At 41.7% G+C, this 15,613-nt stretch overlaps 1 protein-coding gene and 1 long non-coding RNA gene across 3 annotated transcripts in view; both read right to left on the reverse strand.

Moving 5' to 3' along the window:
- The window catches only part of arhgap32b (Rho GTPase activating protein 32b), a 47,044-nt gene extending 38,856 nt beyond the window's left edge, over positions 1-8,188 (reverse strand). The window contains exons 1-2 of one of the 2 annotated variants that reach the window (XM_062453963.1): positions 7,660-8,188; positions 1,398-1,520 (exon numbers count right to left, since the gene is read on the reverse strand). In XM_062453963.1, the coding sequence (XP_062309947.1) occupies positions 1,398-1,498 (101 nt within the window). In that variant the 5' untranslated portion in view covers positions 1,499-1,520; positions 7,660-8,188. The remainder of the gene's footprint in view (positions 1-1,397; positions 1,521-7,659) is intronic. The other variant, XM_062453962.1, reaches the window with a different exon arrangement.
- A 756-nt stretch (positions 8,189-8,944) lies between these two features.
- LOC134014014 (uncharacterized) lies at positions 8,945-15,569 on the reverse strand. Its single transcript, XR_009929013.1, has 2 exons — positions 11,254-15,569; positions 8,945-11,203 (listed from the first exon to the last, which is right to left on the reverse strand). It is a non-coding gene; the product is annotated as an uncharacterized LOC134014014 (long non-coding RNA).
- Between the last annotated feature and the right edge of the window lie 44 nt (positions 15,570-15,613).

Genomic DNA, 15,613 nt, shown 5'->3' on the forward strand with positions numbered 1-15,613 from the left:
ACAGGACCAGGGTTCTACGCTGAGAGGACCAGGGTTCTACGCTGACAGGACCAGGGTTCTATGCTGACAGGACCAGGGTTCTACGCTGACAGGACCAGGGTTCTCTGTTACCAGAAGCAGCTCCACACAGCAGCCACCTTCCCTCCTCAGCAGCCTGGCAGCTCCACACAGCAGCAACACACCAGCACTCCTCTCCCTCTATTCAGACCCTCTTCTCTCTGTTGTAATGCTGGACTAATATCTAATGTATGCTAAGCTGCTGCTGCCATGGCAACCCCTGCACATGGAGGATTTGGGACAACTTCAATACAGAGAAAGGGAGAGGGTAGGAAAGGAGAGAGGGGAGGATAGAGGGGAGGAGAGGAGAGGAAGAGAGAGGGAGGAGACGAGAGACTGTGGACTGTATTTCAGCTGCAAAAAGGGGACAATTCCTTGAGAATGGTTTTACAGAAATACACACACATTTTCAGCAAGCTTCCGTCTTTGGAATCGAGGAAATATTCTACCCGCACATGCAGAAACAGGCACATCTACAAAGTCGCTACACACCCACCTCAACACACATATCTACACGGTCACTACACACCCCATCCAACACACACACACATACGTCATCAAGTCTCCTGCTCTGGGCTGGTCTGAACATGAGGCAGAGAAAGACCGCGCTGCTGGGAGGAGGTGGAGGGCTGTCTGTGTTCTACGGTCCCACAGTAAAGCAGAGGTGGAGGGCTGTATGTGTTCTACGGTCCCACAGTAAAGCAGAGGTGGAGGGCTGTATGTGTTCTACGGTCCCACAGTAAAGCAGTCACTGGTTATAGAGCCCATTGGGGGAGGGGGAGTGCTGGTAGTTTCTGTGATACAGAATGAAAAAGGAAATGTGATCGCACGTGTGTCTTTAAGAAGCCAAGATATGCAGTGTGCATGCAATGCAAGGTGATACTGCCATTCACAAGAATGGGCACATGGTTCTGAGTCAGAGTGCGTGTTGGCATGTGGTTTCAGTCGATGACGTAGCTGCTAGCTGCTATGCTAACCATCAGTTGGAGAAGGGGATAGCTGTTATGCTAACCCTCAGCAGGTGAAGAGGGCTAGCTGCTAGCAATTTCATGTTAAAAAGCTGAATGTGGGCTTCCAGCAGGGTTGGTAATAACTGTGTCCAACAGCATATAACATTCTCCATACTAACCTTGAAGAGAACTTAGACTTGCCACTGTCTGTACACCCCCCCCCCACACACACACGTCAGTCCTCCGTGTGGAGAAGCAGCAGAGGGCTTTTTGAACACGCAGAATTCTAGCAGATGTGTGCACACCCACACATGCTAGTGCCGGAGCCTGGCATCCCCGCCCCCTGCCCCTCCTCCCCCCAGCCAGAGGCACTAAGCTGCTGCTGGTTACCTGTCGTCCTTGGTGGAGAAGGAGGCGTCATGGCTGGTGGCTGCTGTGGATCCAGGCAGACCTGGGCTCCCCGTCGCAGCGCCCACGCCGAACTCCATCATACTGACTCACTGCTGGAGCAGCCTGCCAGGAGGGGGGGGGGGGGAGGGAGGGGGGTTACACGAGTGAGAGGTAGATGAAAGAGCAAGATAAGGGGATAGGGGATGAGCGAGCAGAAAACGAGAGAAGACGAAATAGGAGATGAGACAGAGCATGAAGGGAGAGGGATGAAGGAAGGAGATGTTTTAACAAGTAAAGAAACAGAGGGAGAGAAAGCTGTGACCAGGTGAGGCGAGAAGAGAGGAAGAAGAGGGAGAGAGAAGAGAGGGAGAGAAGAGAGAAGATATAGAAGAGAGGGAGAAGAGAGGAGAGAGAAGATTGACATTAAAAGCAAGATGAGAGAGAGAGGAGAGGGAGGTGAGAAAAACAATCTGTTATTTTGTGTGTATCGCCTGAGGATCTCATTAAAGGCAGCAGATGAAACACTTTAACCTCTACTGTGCTGGAAGCAAAAAAACTCCCCAACAACATCCGGTAGATAGATATCCAGTATCAACACAATAATAAGGTGGCATTTAAAGACCTGATTGTGTGTGAAAAGAAAGTTTTGAAAGGTTGAATTTGTATTTATTTTTTTAAGGTTGGAAAAAAACATTTTGAAAGGTTGGAAACATTTTATTTTTTCAACCTTTCAAAACTTTTTTTTCCGAACCTTTAGAATTCGCCAGGAATCTTTTTTGACAATATCCAATATCTCCCCACATATCTAGCCATGGGTGATCAGGATTGTCTCTATTCTCAGTTGTCGACAACAATATTTCAGAAATGTTTTTTTCTAACCTTTATTTTTTTATACAAATTCAACCTTTCGAAACGTTCTTTTCGAAAATATTTCTCAAACCTTTCAAGCCCTTTTGGGGAACCTTTCAAAACCAGTTTTTTGAAACTTTCCAGTTACATTATGCACTGTGGATTGTCCCTGTGAGCACCACAGCACATCACACAGTGTGGTAGAAGTCTGGATGGCCATCATTGATGGCCTGCAGCTTGATATCCCCATCCAGTACTGTGGGATGACTGCTGCTACACTGGAGCTCCAAACTCAAGCCGTTTGAAGTGGAGAGGTTGGAGGATGAAAGAGGGTCTGTGCGTATCTCCACGGTTCTCCATGTTCTGCACACCAACACACACATCCTCTGGGGCCTCTAGTGATGTTCAAAGCACAGCAAAGCTCAAATCCCATCAGTCTCTAATACAGACAGACAAGGGAGAGACACCATCTATGCCTCATGAACCACTATCTAGGAAGTGGAGAAAAACTATATGATGGATTCTGTTGCATTTCCAAACCAAAATAATGTCATGTTTCACCAGGATTCAAATGATGAGACATTCATATTTAGCAGGAGGGGCAATACTACATGTGGGGTGTGTCTGTAAAGTTCTGATGCATCAGCATCCTGAGAGCTTCTTCATGTCTACTACTAACCCATCATCACATCTGCTTATACCATGAGCTGCAGAAGATTCAGGACGGTCTCTCTCTCCCCCCCTCTCTCTCCCTCTCTCTCTCAGTCTCACCTTCTGTCTCTCACACACACAATCATTTCCATTTCAGTCAAATTAGGATGAGCAGAAGAATGAGGAGCCTGTCTCACTGGTGACTCATCGCTCACGCTGCCTGTTCATCACAGCTGGAGGAACAGCCCACACACACAACTTCTCTGTCTCACTCTGTCTGTAGGTCTGTCTCTGTCACTGTGTCTCTCACTCTCACACATTCCTATCTCTCACTCTCTTCTATGATACTGGGTGGCTATTCTAGACTGTAACTGTTACAGCACTTCCATATTACCTGAGATCTTAATGTATGTTTTTCCACCAAGTCGAATTCTGCTGTGCTGCAGGCAGGAACCCCCAGACACAGACAGGGTGGCAGTAATGTGATGAGCTGGCCCTTCCTCCTTCCCTGATGAGTGGGACGTCATGCGTCCACCTGAAGCACCTGTCCTCTCTCTGCCCTCTCCTCCTCCAGCCTGCCAGGGGGCTGAGAACAGCCTGGTGCAGGTCCAGTCTGCAGGCCTAACCAGTAGGTTATCGTGACAGCCCTACTAACCAGCCAACAGCTTCACATTGTTGTGTTCTGGCTGGAAATTCAGATCCTTTCAGCCAGGCAGTTCATGGTTCACAGCTGTTGACCCACACTCCCAGCTGAGTCAGAGTAGACAGACACCTGAGAAACAGTCCATTCTGGAGGACTCCCTGTGCCCTGGAGCTGGACTCTGGGAGAGGGATAATAAGGATATCTGGAACTAGTAAAATAACTTTGCATAGACATTTGCCTTATCAGTTTTATGGCAGCAATTTACAACAATATCAATAATAAGTGATATCTGGCTCAGAGGTATAACAAAGTAACTTGTTTTGAGTGTTGACTTTAGCAGACATTTCAAGATCTGAGATAAAGTAGGTAAACATGTGTGACTCAAAATACTTTAGTATTGTTCGTTTGGGCCAATGACACACACACACACCCTACACTAGCAGCACACACACCCTACACTAGCAGCACACACACACACACACACACCCTACACAAGCAGCACACACACACCCTACACTAGCAGCACACACACACACCCTACACTAGCAGCACACACACACACCCTACACTAGCAGCACACACACACACTACACTAGCAGCACACACACACCCTACACTAGCAGCACACACACACAACACTAGCAGCACACACACACACACACTCTACACTAGCAGAACATCACAGAGACTGGGGCTGTGTTGGTGCTGCACAGGTATCTGCTCTGTGGTTTCCACACAATGTTGCCAAAGCAGCTCTGAATGAGCCTGTTCCTTTGTGAGAGCTGCATTATTATCCCAGCTCTGCCCTGGTAGGCCCAGCCTGGCAGAGCGCCAGCCCTCTCCTCTCAATGAAGGAATTGTTTACGGGGGAATGGAATCCCAGCAGGGAATTCCAGGGCATCCTTAGAAGCCTGTTAATGTGTGAGTCTGGGAGCAGACAGTGAGGATGCCAATGGTGTATTTAATTAACATGCAGGGGGGTCGTCCCACACAGCAACCCTCAGGATCCAGGTCAGGGGTCAGGGGTCACGCTGCCTTTGTGCAGAGCAGCAGAGGACTCCAGGGTTCTTAGAGAGAGCACAGGGCTGGTCACACACACTACCCCTCAGCAGAGAGGGTGGCTGCATTACCTAACAGAGAAGCTGACCAGAGTATGGAGTCTGTTCAGGATGTCAAATAGTATAAGGGTTATTGGCATTAAAATATGATTTTGTCAGGCTGCTGTTTGCACAGACCTATCTGAAATAACCCTTATGGTCTACCTCTCTCCCAGCCCCCTCCAGACTGACCTGAACAAGTGTTCTACCCCTGGTCTCCAAGAAGCGCTCTGTTAATGCTCCCCATTTCATATGGCAGGTAGCAATCCTTCCCTGCAGTCTGTTCAGGAGTCTGGGAACATGACGAGGGTGGTGATGTCTGTGTCACTCTGGTCATGTCTACAGAACCTTACAACATGTTTCTTACAATAAAACAGCCATTACTCAGGGTTTTGCTAATGCTAGTTGAGATAACCCTTTTAACAGACCAGTTACACTGACTTGTTTACAACCAGAGGCAGTCTTGTGTGCGTCCATGAACACAGGCTGGTTAAGCACCACTGACTTTAACAAGTACTTCCTAGTTCCTCATCATCGGTAAACATCTGATGTCACACTGTGGATGAAGCAGAAAAAAGTGATATAGCGTCTTGAGAAACATACAAAGGGAAGAAAAGAGTCCAGGATCAATCATCCTAATGGCTCCAGGCAGAACAGGCACACTGACCCCGGAAGACACCAGCGCCTGCACTCAGGGGCGATGACAGCCCCAACACTAAACACTAAACACAGAATCCCACAGCAACAAAGCATCTTTATAGTTACACAACACCTCAGACATGCCTGGGCAACAACCAACAACAAACCAGATAATATATTGTATCCTGTAATAACTTGAGAAATTCTGAGCACAGAATATCTGGACAGGGTTTGTGGCAACTGATGATGAAATCCACTGGTTCAGAAATCAGGTAATTTAAAACAAACTGATTAAAGAAATTCCTGAAAACGTGCATTCACTGGAACTGGCCACAAATCTTGAACTAATAACTTAAATTTGAATTTTGAACACCATTATGAAATTAATCTTCCACAAAAAGCCTCCATTTGTTTAGAGCTATAAAGTAAACAACAAAGTTAGTACAGCTCACAGCAAGCAACTGCCACTACGCTGCTTCACTGACTTGTTTGGCACATTTAGACTCATTTAGAAATATCCGCTGCATTTCTGTCAACATATTCAAAATCCCACCACTTTGCAGTTCTTCACCAGAGCTGCATTCTGGTCCTCGGCTGAAGAGTTTCTGCATCTGACCTGAAACTAATTTGAGGCAGCAGACGTTGTGAGTAGCAAGGCAGGGACTTCTGAGTCCAGCTCCATAACAGCATGACATTCATCAGCTCTTTATGGACTGCAGTGACACTGCCTGTTTTAAATAACCTGCTGGCTGCTGCCTATAAATACATGAGGAGAAGAAGGCAGATGCAGAGTTGTTGGTGAACACCCTGACCTCCACCCTGACCTCCACCCTGACCTCCACCCTGACCTCCACCCTGACCTCCACCCTGACCTCCACCCTGACCTCCACCCTGACCCACAGCTACAGGAGACTGTGACAGGTGAGGAACAGAAGCTGACTTGGCAAATTAACAGTTAATTGGGGATCAACACTGATTCATATAAATATTTTAAAAAGTGTGAAAATGCAAAAGTATCGACAACCAATATCTGTGTTTGAGTCACATAAAGGTTATAATAACCTGAAACAATCGAAAGGGTACCCTCAATTTATGAAAAACAATCATTTATAAATCGATAAATACATGGATCACATTTCATCAACAAGATTAACAGGTAAACGGATGAATACATATACATAAGAACACATATACATAAAAACACTTTACAAGATCAGTTTATGAGAAGGACCAGGATATTGTCCATCTTTATGGCCTAAACCTTGTAAACAAGAGCCTCGTAAACAACTATAATTCACCATTAAACAGTAACAGGAACTAAACTCATCGATAGTGATTCAGGGTCAGTCTGTGATGAGCCATCTTGTTTATGGAGAAACATAAAGCAGATTGAATCAGTCACCACCGAGGAGCATGTAGTCAAGGTGACAGTGTTTCAGAAGAGAAAGAGCTCACAAGATGCTTCCTGTTTTAACGAGGCTACTGTGGTAGGAGGGATGTGCTGGGATCATCACTGTTATGTCTGCATGAGTTATACTTATTTCAAAGAGCAGAAAAAGATTCCAGAACACGAATTACTCCAAACAATACATTATCATTCCAAAGGAATAGCAGACAGGCTGTAGGCTAATGCCCTAGGTATCCCACATTACCATTACAATAAACCAATGGTTTATTACAAATAACCCACTCAGGCAGTACTGCTGCACAGAAATCATCAGTGGACCAAACATTCTCATTACATTCAGCAGCGGTGGCGTATCGATCCCTGATAAAATATTGATTTGCAGCCATTGGTGTGGTTCAGTTCGAGACAGATTGGTGTCCAGGACTGAACATTTTTGCAATAAAAGATACCATATATTGTATCCCAGCAGACCATGGAAATACAGCAAATTAAAACACAAATTGTACACGTTTAATCAAAGCTGTGCTTACTTATATCTCATCTCTCTAGCAAAACACACATTATTTGTTTAAATAGCTAGGCTATACATCAACAAAAATCCAACATCATAATCCCAACAGGTTTCTGCCGATATGTGAAAAATGTCTTTATCAAACCAGGAAAATTCTTAGACGAAGGCTACCACCGATGGTCCATGACCAAGTGATATGCAGAAAGAGGGTCAACTAGAATACATGCCCGCTATGCTGTTTCCTATATACACTAGGAGTGTTAGTTTGTGAAATCCGACACATCTGTAAATCCAGCTAGCGTCACATCACACAAGCGTTTGATTCTAAACAATCAATAAACGAGCAAAATAAAAACACGTTAGCAAACACTGTTTTGACACCAGCGATGCATAAATATTAGCTATCCATAAGCAACTTAAATTAATGTAAATTATGTGTAGAATGGGAAGAAACTACATTTTACCTGGTCTGGCGGTGAGATGTGGTCTAGTAACGTGACTAGCTGGTATCGCTAGCTAGCTGGCTAGTTATTTCCCTCACTGTCGCTTTCACCTAGTATGTTCTCTGGTCTTCCACGCAGCTGCACAAATGCACAGCCTCAACACCAGCAGCCAAAACGTAGGATAACTTATGGAAGTTGTTTAGTTATCCTCCAAGTACGTAGCCTTCTAGGTACACTTCATTTAAGCGGTGTTTCACCATTCACACTGTGGTCAAATTAGCTCGCTGTCACGTTTGTAGCGGGCTGCGTGTTTAAAAATTCCCGCTAGAGATGTGGGCAATTTTTAGCGAGCTGTAATTGTCTCATCGAAATAAAAAATGTATTCCCATGACATACGCTGCCACTTAACTGCCTTATAAACAACAACACATTGCGTTAACATCCCAAATCGGCAGACGATTTTCGAGTTTAAACTTGTTAGAGCCCTGAGCGCTCATGTTACGGTATTTCGCACCGCCACCCTTCCCAAATAAAAGAGCCTGGAACCAGGACGCGTAGACGCGCCCAAGCAAACGAAGGGGAGAGTGCGCGTTCTCGTGTTCTGAACAGGCAGAAGAGCACTGCTACTGTAAAATCCCACGCAAGCGCCTTTCAAACCTATTGAATCCAGTCAATCAAATCGCTACGTGTCATATACAAACTTTAGACAACGGTGGTTTAGTCAACTATTTTGGAATTGTAAATTAAATGTTTGTTACATGTATGAATTTATAACAGAAACAATGAAAACCTTATTTTCTTATTAGAAATTTCTCATCACAAACTTTTTGCCCCTACAACTCTGCCATCTTGTGGAGAATATCTGTAATAGCAGTCAAGCTGTCCTGTCCAGTCCCCAAGGTATTTGCAGTACAATCATTCCCGACCTTTTCCACTTTGCGGCCCACTTGCATAGCTCAAATATTTTTCCGTCCGCCCAACACATCCGTTCACTTAATTCGCGTTTATCACACGTTTAATAACACCACGGGAACCAAACAGTTCGCTTGTTTCACGGCAAATTTATTTGAGCGATCAAAGAAGACAAAGTGTCCATCAGTATGGGATGAATATCATGCCAGGATTCAAAACCTAAGTGTTTTCGAAGTGTTAAACTTATATATGTATATATAAGTATAATATGTATATATATACATATATTATTTTTTTTGCTTACACATTTTAAAATTTTGGCATTGTTCTCGCGGTGTCTTTTTGTTGTTGCCAGGTTTGAAATTTAGTTGCAAATAAATAAAAAACAACTCAATGCTTTTGTTAAGTTTTATTATTTCAAAATACAAAACATATTTGAAGCAGAATAAAGGTTGCATGAGCCTAGCATCAGATAACTCAGGTTCCAGTCAGCAGGTATGACGTGATAATGCTTGTGGGTTGGAAAGACTGGTTAGGTGGTACTCTTATCCAATAAACACTGCATTTGACACCTTGGTATCTCAGCCCTGTGATCACCTCAGGCCCTCCCGCGCTCGCCTGGGTACCCCAACACCAACAGCACCTCCGGTACGTTCATAAGAGGAATGTCCACACTGTTCATGCTGAGGTGTTTCAGTTTAAAGAACAAAGTTACCATGCCAACCAGTCTGAATAAGTTATTACATATGGTTCTGAATTTATACATTTGTTAAATAGAAATAGGACAAGATTAACACCAGGTCAGACAACAAACCAGTATGAAATGCTCTGGTTTGTTGTGGTTTGTATATTATTCCTGCTTCAAAGCATCACAAATTCATGGGAGAAGAACATTTGTTTGCCCTGTGAAAAGAAAATCATAAAACCGATGTATGACACATAAGGCTTTGGTACAGCACCATATGATTCTGTTTTCTTCACGAAAAATGTATCTGGTAAATATTTTCATATCACAACAACACCTGAAGATGGTGAATGATTAACCCTTCGGCTGCCTCTTTATAACGTTATGCAAAACAATGTGTTTCTAGTTACAAATTCACTTAGAAAATGAATACAAAAGAATGGTATAACAAAAATATTTTGGAAATGAGAGGTGCAAATGCAAAAATCACACAAATATGTATCTTAGAAAACAAAGATTACTGACAAAGACATATCAAATATGAACGTCCTAAATATAAAAAATCATACCAAACATCAGATACAAATGGTCATGATCAGTTTCTTGGAAAACAGGATTTCTGCTTGAGTAAAAAGTGAGTGCCAGCAATACATCAAATAGGTGTGAGGTTCTGAGGTAGGCCTAGTCTACAGAGTGAACACACATCTGAGGTAGGCCTAGTCTACAGAGTGAACACACATCTGAGGTAGGCCTAGTCTACAAGTGAACACACATCTGAGGTAGGCCTAGTCTACAGAGTGAACACACATCTGAGGTAGGCCTAGTCTACAAGTGAACACAAATCTGAGGTAGGCCTAGTCTACAAGTGAACACACATCTGAGGTAGGCCTAGTCTACAGAGTGAACACACATTTGAACAAACTTATACTTTTCAGAAACATTCATTGAAAATGAACAAGACTTAAAAAGTTGCTATGGAAGACCCAAACTAGGGACTGAATATCTGAATAGTCCCTTCTACCTCTTATTGCATTTAATGAGGCATGATGTTGTTGTGTGAAGGTTGATGGATGAAAATGAGCTGAAATCTTTTCTTACAAAGAGGCCACTAAAGGGGTTAACTTGACTGCAGTTCTGGGTGCTTGTAAACAGACTGGTCAAGCAGAAATCAACCTGTAGAAACAGAGTGAATCTTTACCACCAAATACTTTGATGTGTCGTAAATGTGTATATGACTGAGAAATGTTACAGTAGCTTTTTGTCCAGCATTATTTGAAAAATCTTATCTTGATGCCAAGAAAAACACAAAGACATATTGAAAAGTGTTTCCAATCTATGCCACATCGAAACTGCCTGTCTGACCTACTGGATGGGTATGTACTAACTCTGACTATCTTAACACCCTGATCCATTAGATACACCAGGCATCACAAAATCTAACTGCAATGAAGCTTCATGATTTTGTCAGGTTTGCTCTGACATTTTCTGCTGATCTATCCTCACAACAGGCTCAACATCTCTTTCAATTTCTAAAGTTTTAAGTCTGTAAACTTCTCTCTATTACAAATCTACACAACAAATTACTCAACTGTTGAGCCTTCTACAATAAAACTGGGATAGTTGGTAAAAAGCATGAGGAGGGTTAGAGATCCTCTCAGCATTCCAAATGAAGGGGAAATAGCACCAGAATGTCAGAATGTATCCAAGTTATCCAGTACGGGCAGTGTGGGTCTCATGGAGGAGCATGGGAGTGCAGCCTCTAGAATCATCTCATGGAATTGTAATGATGAAACGGGTGAGCCATTCAAAGCTGGAGAGAGATCATAAACGATGTGGCTAAATTGGAAACACACATACTTGAAAATAAATACTGTGGGTCTCCCTCACATCAGTTTCCAAACTGCATCCAATATCTGTTACCTACACATGTGCTGTTACATACACATGTGCATGTAACATATCTGTTACCTACACATGTGCTGTTACATACACATGTGCATGTAACATATCTGTTACACACACATGTGCTGTAAAACATGACTGCTTGCACAGTCTGTTCAATAGAGGACTAAATATTACACAGGTTTTGCACTTTGCTGCTGTACAGATTACAAGTGAGCATTATTCTTTCAAAACAACTTTGTTCTAAGATCCAGGATGCAGGGTTGGGGCTCTTGGGTGGAGCGTGATAACGTTTGTAACCAGCACAATGGACAGAGCACACCAGATCTTTCACAGTCTTGTCTTTTAATGACTGTTTGCAATGAATCCACCTCATTAGATCAGTAAATGCAAATACATTGAGTCAACTGATGGAGTTCAGAAAAGGTCCCAAACTGAGACAGGTCCTGCATCATCTCAATGCAACACACCAATTAGATTTTAGACTGTAACACTATAGCGTGTCTACAACATGTATTTTCTTTTTATTTTCAGATTTTTATTTTTTAACCAAGTATCTGTTTTCAACAGAACTTTCAAAAACATCCCCCAACTGAGTATTAATCACCTTCCTGTATGATCCTGCCCCTTCTTTCTTAAAAAGAAACAAAAAACTAATACACTCTTTCTACCCGAGTGTAGATACAACAATCCACTTTGGTTTATAGTTTAACATTATGTTAATGTTCAACATATCATTCTCTTCATAATATTTCATTTTTAACAATTTCAAAATGTGTCCCACAGTAGGGATGTTCTGGTCCATTCCTATAAGCGACTGAAGGGGACCATATACAACTCAGTTTCCACTCATTCTCCAAGAAACTTTGTGTGCATTAAATTATCAAATACAAAATATATAGATAATAAGGTATGCTTCTTGAAAATATTATTTACATGGTGTTACTGTTTTCATGTGCATGTGCTGTTGTCCTCCAAATTAAATGTATATGCAACTGATCACCAGCTTGGCCATATAGGGTATGTGAACAGTATCATGCTATATCGTAGGATTCCTCCCTGGGCGGGATGTGTGTGGCGTGTTGTTGTCCTTCTGGTGGTCATATATTTGGGGAGGGGACATTTGTTTAATTAAATGAAACGCTCTAAATATAGACTTCCATTGAGGGCATTAGTCGGCGGTTTGAGAGTAGTGTGTTGTTACTACTGCTTAGGAGGTTAGAGAAAAACTAGTTACTTAAATGTTGACCTTCCAAAACTGTATTTAGCACCAGAGGTATTCTTTTTTACAGTATGAAAATTCTAAAGACCAAGCGATGCCCTTGCCTGTTTATTGTAGAGGCAGGGTATACCTCTTACCTCTCACCTCTCACCTCTGACCTCAGACATAGGATGACACACAGCACCAGTCATATCGTATCAGACTGAAAGAGAAACCAACAACACAACAGGTCCCTCAACACGAAACACTACGATGTCAGATACAACCAGTTACTGAACTTTGGATTTGGAAAACCCACAACAGATACTATTGCTAAACTGTCACACAGCATTACATATTTTGTAAATCCTACTATACAGTTTAAAAGAGCACCACAGGTATAGTCTGTTTTTCTACTAAGTGTTTGTCCTGACAGGGGTCATCTATGTCATTAACATGAGAAATGTGTCAGCATACACAGCTACTGTAGGTATTTCACATCGTTCATCATATATTTATGACATTACTAAAATATATATCTAAATACAATTTCTAAACCAATCCAACTGCACATAGTACATTCTTTTAATGTTTCTTGGCTTAATTCTACAGCATCATTTCATTTTTGCCGAGCTTAATCTTAAATGCAAAAATATAATGTAATAAACATTTGTTTTCTTTTTTTTTTACCTCAGAGAACAGACAACACAGGCATCTGAACATTAACTATTCAAGCCAGGTGATTCTGACCAGATCACAATGGAAATGTTTGAACCCAGACCACTTCACTGTGCAGTGTCATTTAACCATCAGAAACAGTGAAACAAGTATGTGCTTTGATTGTATCTTGGTGTGGGCAGAATATATTTGCACTTTTATCATATTATGAGTATAACACTCTATGGCCATACTTTTATGTAAAGCCACAAAAACATGTGTATTCAATATTAGAAGTAATTTCTGATTATATATTGTACTTACACCTCATAGCACAGTCTCTATATTGGCAATATCTTTGTGTAATTCATATAATATCTTTAAATATCAAAATATATATATCTGAAAGATTCCTAAATAACTTCTCTTTCCACGTCACCTTCCCTTGCTCATGTAAGGAGCAGCATACAGTTCAACTGCATGAGCTCCTTATTACAGCAGCACAAAACAACCATGCACCATGAACCTCGCTACACAGCCATGTTTCATCCACGTTTCATCTATGTTTCATCCAGTATATGTGGGATCTGTCTGACCTGAGACTCTTCAGGCTCGCTCACCATCATGTACAGCTTCACATACCATCGCTGACTGCAGAAATAACTAGCGGGAAAGCAAAGCTTCAGGACTGGAAACATCCCTTAGATTCACTACAAACAACATGCCCTTCTTTTATCCCAACTTGAAGCCAACATTCAAGTGGTAAGTAAAGGTGAACATTTCATGGACTGTGAGGGGCTTTTGAGTGCTAATGCTACTACTTTATCTATGAAAATCCCTCTATATTCTGATTAAGTACCAGTCACAGATGCAGCCAGTTCTAAACCAGGACACTGTCTATAAATCTGTCCAAAGAGGACAGCCAATGCTAGATGTTGGTCTTCTAGCCAAAGGGACTCAAATTAGGTTAATTTAGAGATAAAATCCTTTCAGCTCTGAACGTGAATGAACATGCTTGAATGTTAGAAGTAATTTGACATTATTTTGTAAAAGTTCTGCCTTTTAACTAGTCTCCTGAGATTTCTTCAGATCAAAATAGTAACACCAACAACAGGAAAAGCCTCCAAAAGTTTACATTAGAAACAATCTGAGACAAACCAAGGCTTTCCACTGCCTCAACAAACGAGTCCACAAAATGTTATTTTCCTGCATGAAACAGAAGTTGTTTTATTGTGAATCCTACAGAAAAGTACATTTCCCATTGACCTCACAAGCCAGAAGAAGTCATCAGCACCAGTATTAATGTGAAGTTTAGGGTTAGAGTAGGCCTGGAGTAGGGCTCTGGATCACAATCCAACCAGAAATAACAATCTAGATTAAATGTTCATTTAACCTGACAGATCCAAAATCAGGACATAAATGACTGCACACTCTAACCATCTACATATTTAAAGTGACCACACCACAGTGAACACAACCATTGTCATGAGCCAACGTTTAGACAAACATTGGCTCACCTATCCGGATCACTATCAATGATGTCCATCAAGGATATGAAAAGGTGTAACTGTGTCAGTGGGCTGTGTAACTGTGTCAGTGGGCTGTGTAACTGTGTCAGTGGGCTGTGAAGTCCTGCTCGTCTCCCAGGTGGGGGTTCATATGTGTAACCAGTGAAGTGGGGGGAAACAGGGGAATATATATATATAATGTTCATTATGTAAGTGCATGCATATATTGTCCAATTTATTTAAAATATACACATTTTATAATACATTGTGCAATATATGCAATTATTGTATTTACAATATAATATTTGAACATACAACATAATATGTTCAGCGCATTTGAGATCTTTGTGATTTAATTTCTGGAGATAATTTGCAGAGAAAAGTGTCAAGAAAAGCCAAGATAATAATAAATCCTTAGTGGTTTAAAATGTGTTTAAAACAGGAAGAGCACAAATGAACATACTTGTAAAGCAGGAAATAGTGTTCTCAGATGTGCCAATGAGTGTCTGAGTGAGGGAAAATGTAATAATGTGTTTTCAGATGTGCAAAACAATGAGTTTTTATATCTTCATGTTTTTACTTGAAGGACACAACAGACTTCAGGTTGGCTTCACTCATAAACTCCACAGATTCGACCTTTGCTATTCTCCTCTGTACTGTATTCCTATGATATCCATAAACTGACAGTGTTGATCAGTTCACCAGTGATTCAGACTTGTTTCAGGATTGGAAAAAAAACGTGTGAAATAGAGTTTTAAAGTAGTATTACCATTTTCAGTTACAGAATTACTTTAAAATGTCAGTCAAATGGTAGTACAGCACTGCTTCAACGTAGGATTACTTTGTCAGTAGGAGACAAAAGCTGTGAGAAGAACCACTAATATAAAATACAGTGCCTACAAAGTAGATATTGGCAGAACACATCTTGTCAAGACACATCTTGTCAAGTTTAAGGATAGGGTTAGGGTTAAGGATAGTTGTTTTTGGTTCCTCACTCAAAAGGATGTTTGTGTTTCTCAGCTGCAGTCACAGAACAACCAGAGACAACGCTGTCAAAACTCAAACATTTCAGCCTGTCAGTAACAAACTAGATGACCTGTCAGTAACTAA

The sequence above is a fragment of the Osmerus eperlanus genome, chromosome 27 (assembly GCF_963692335.1).
Source record: "Osmerus eperlanus chromosome 27, fOsmEpe2.1, whole genome shotgun sequence".
Taxonomy (NCBI): domain Eukaryota; kingdom Metazoa; phylum Chordata; class Actinopteri; order Osmeriformes; family Osmeridae; genus Osmerus; species Osmerus eperlanus.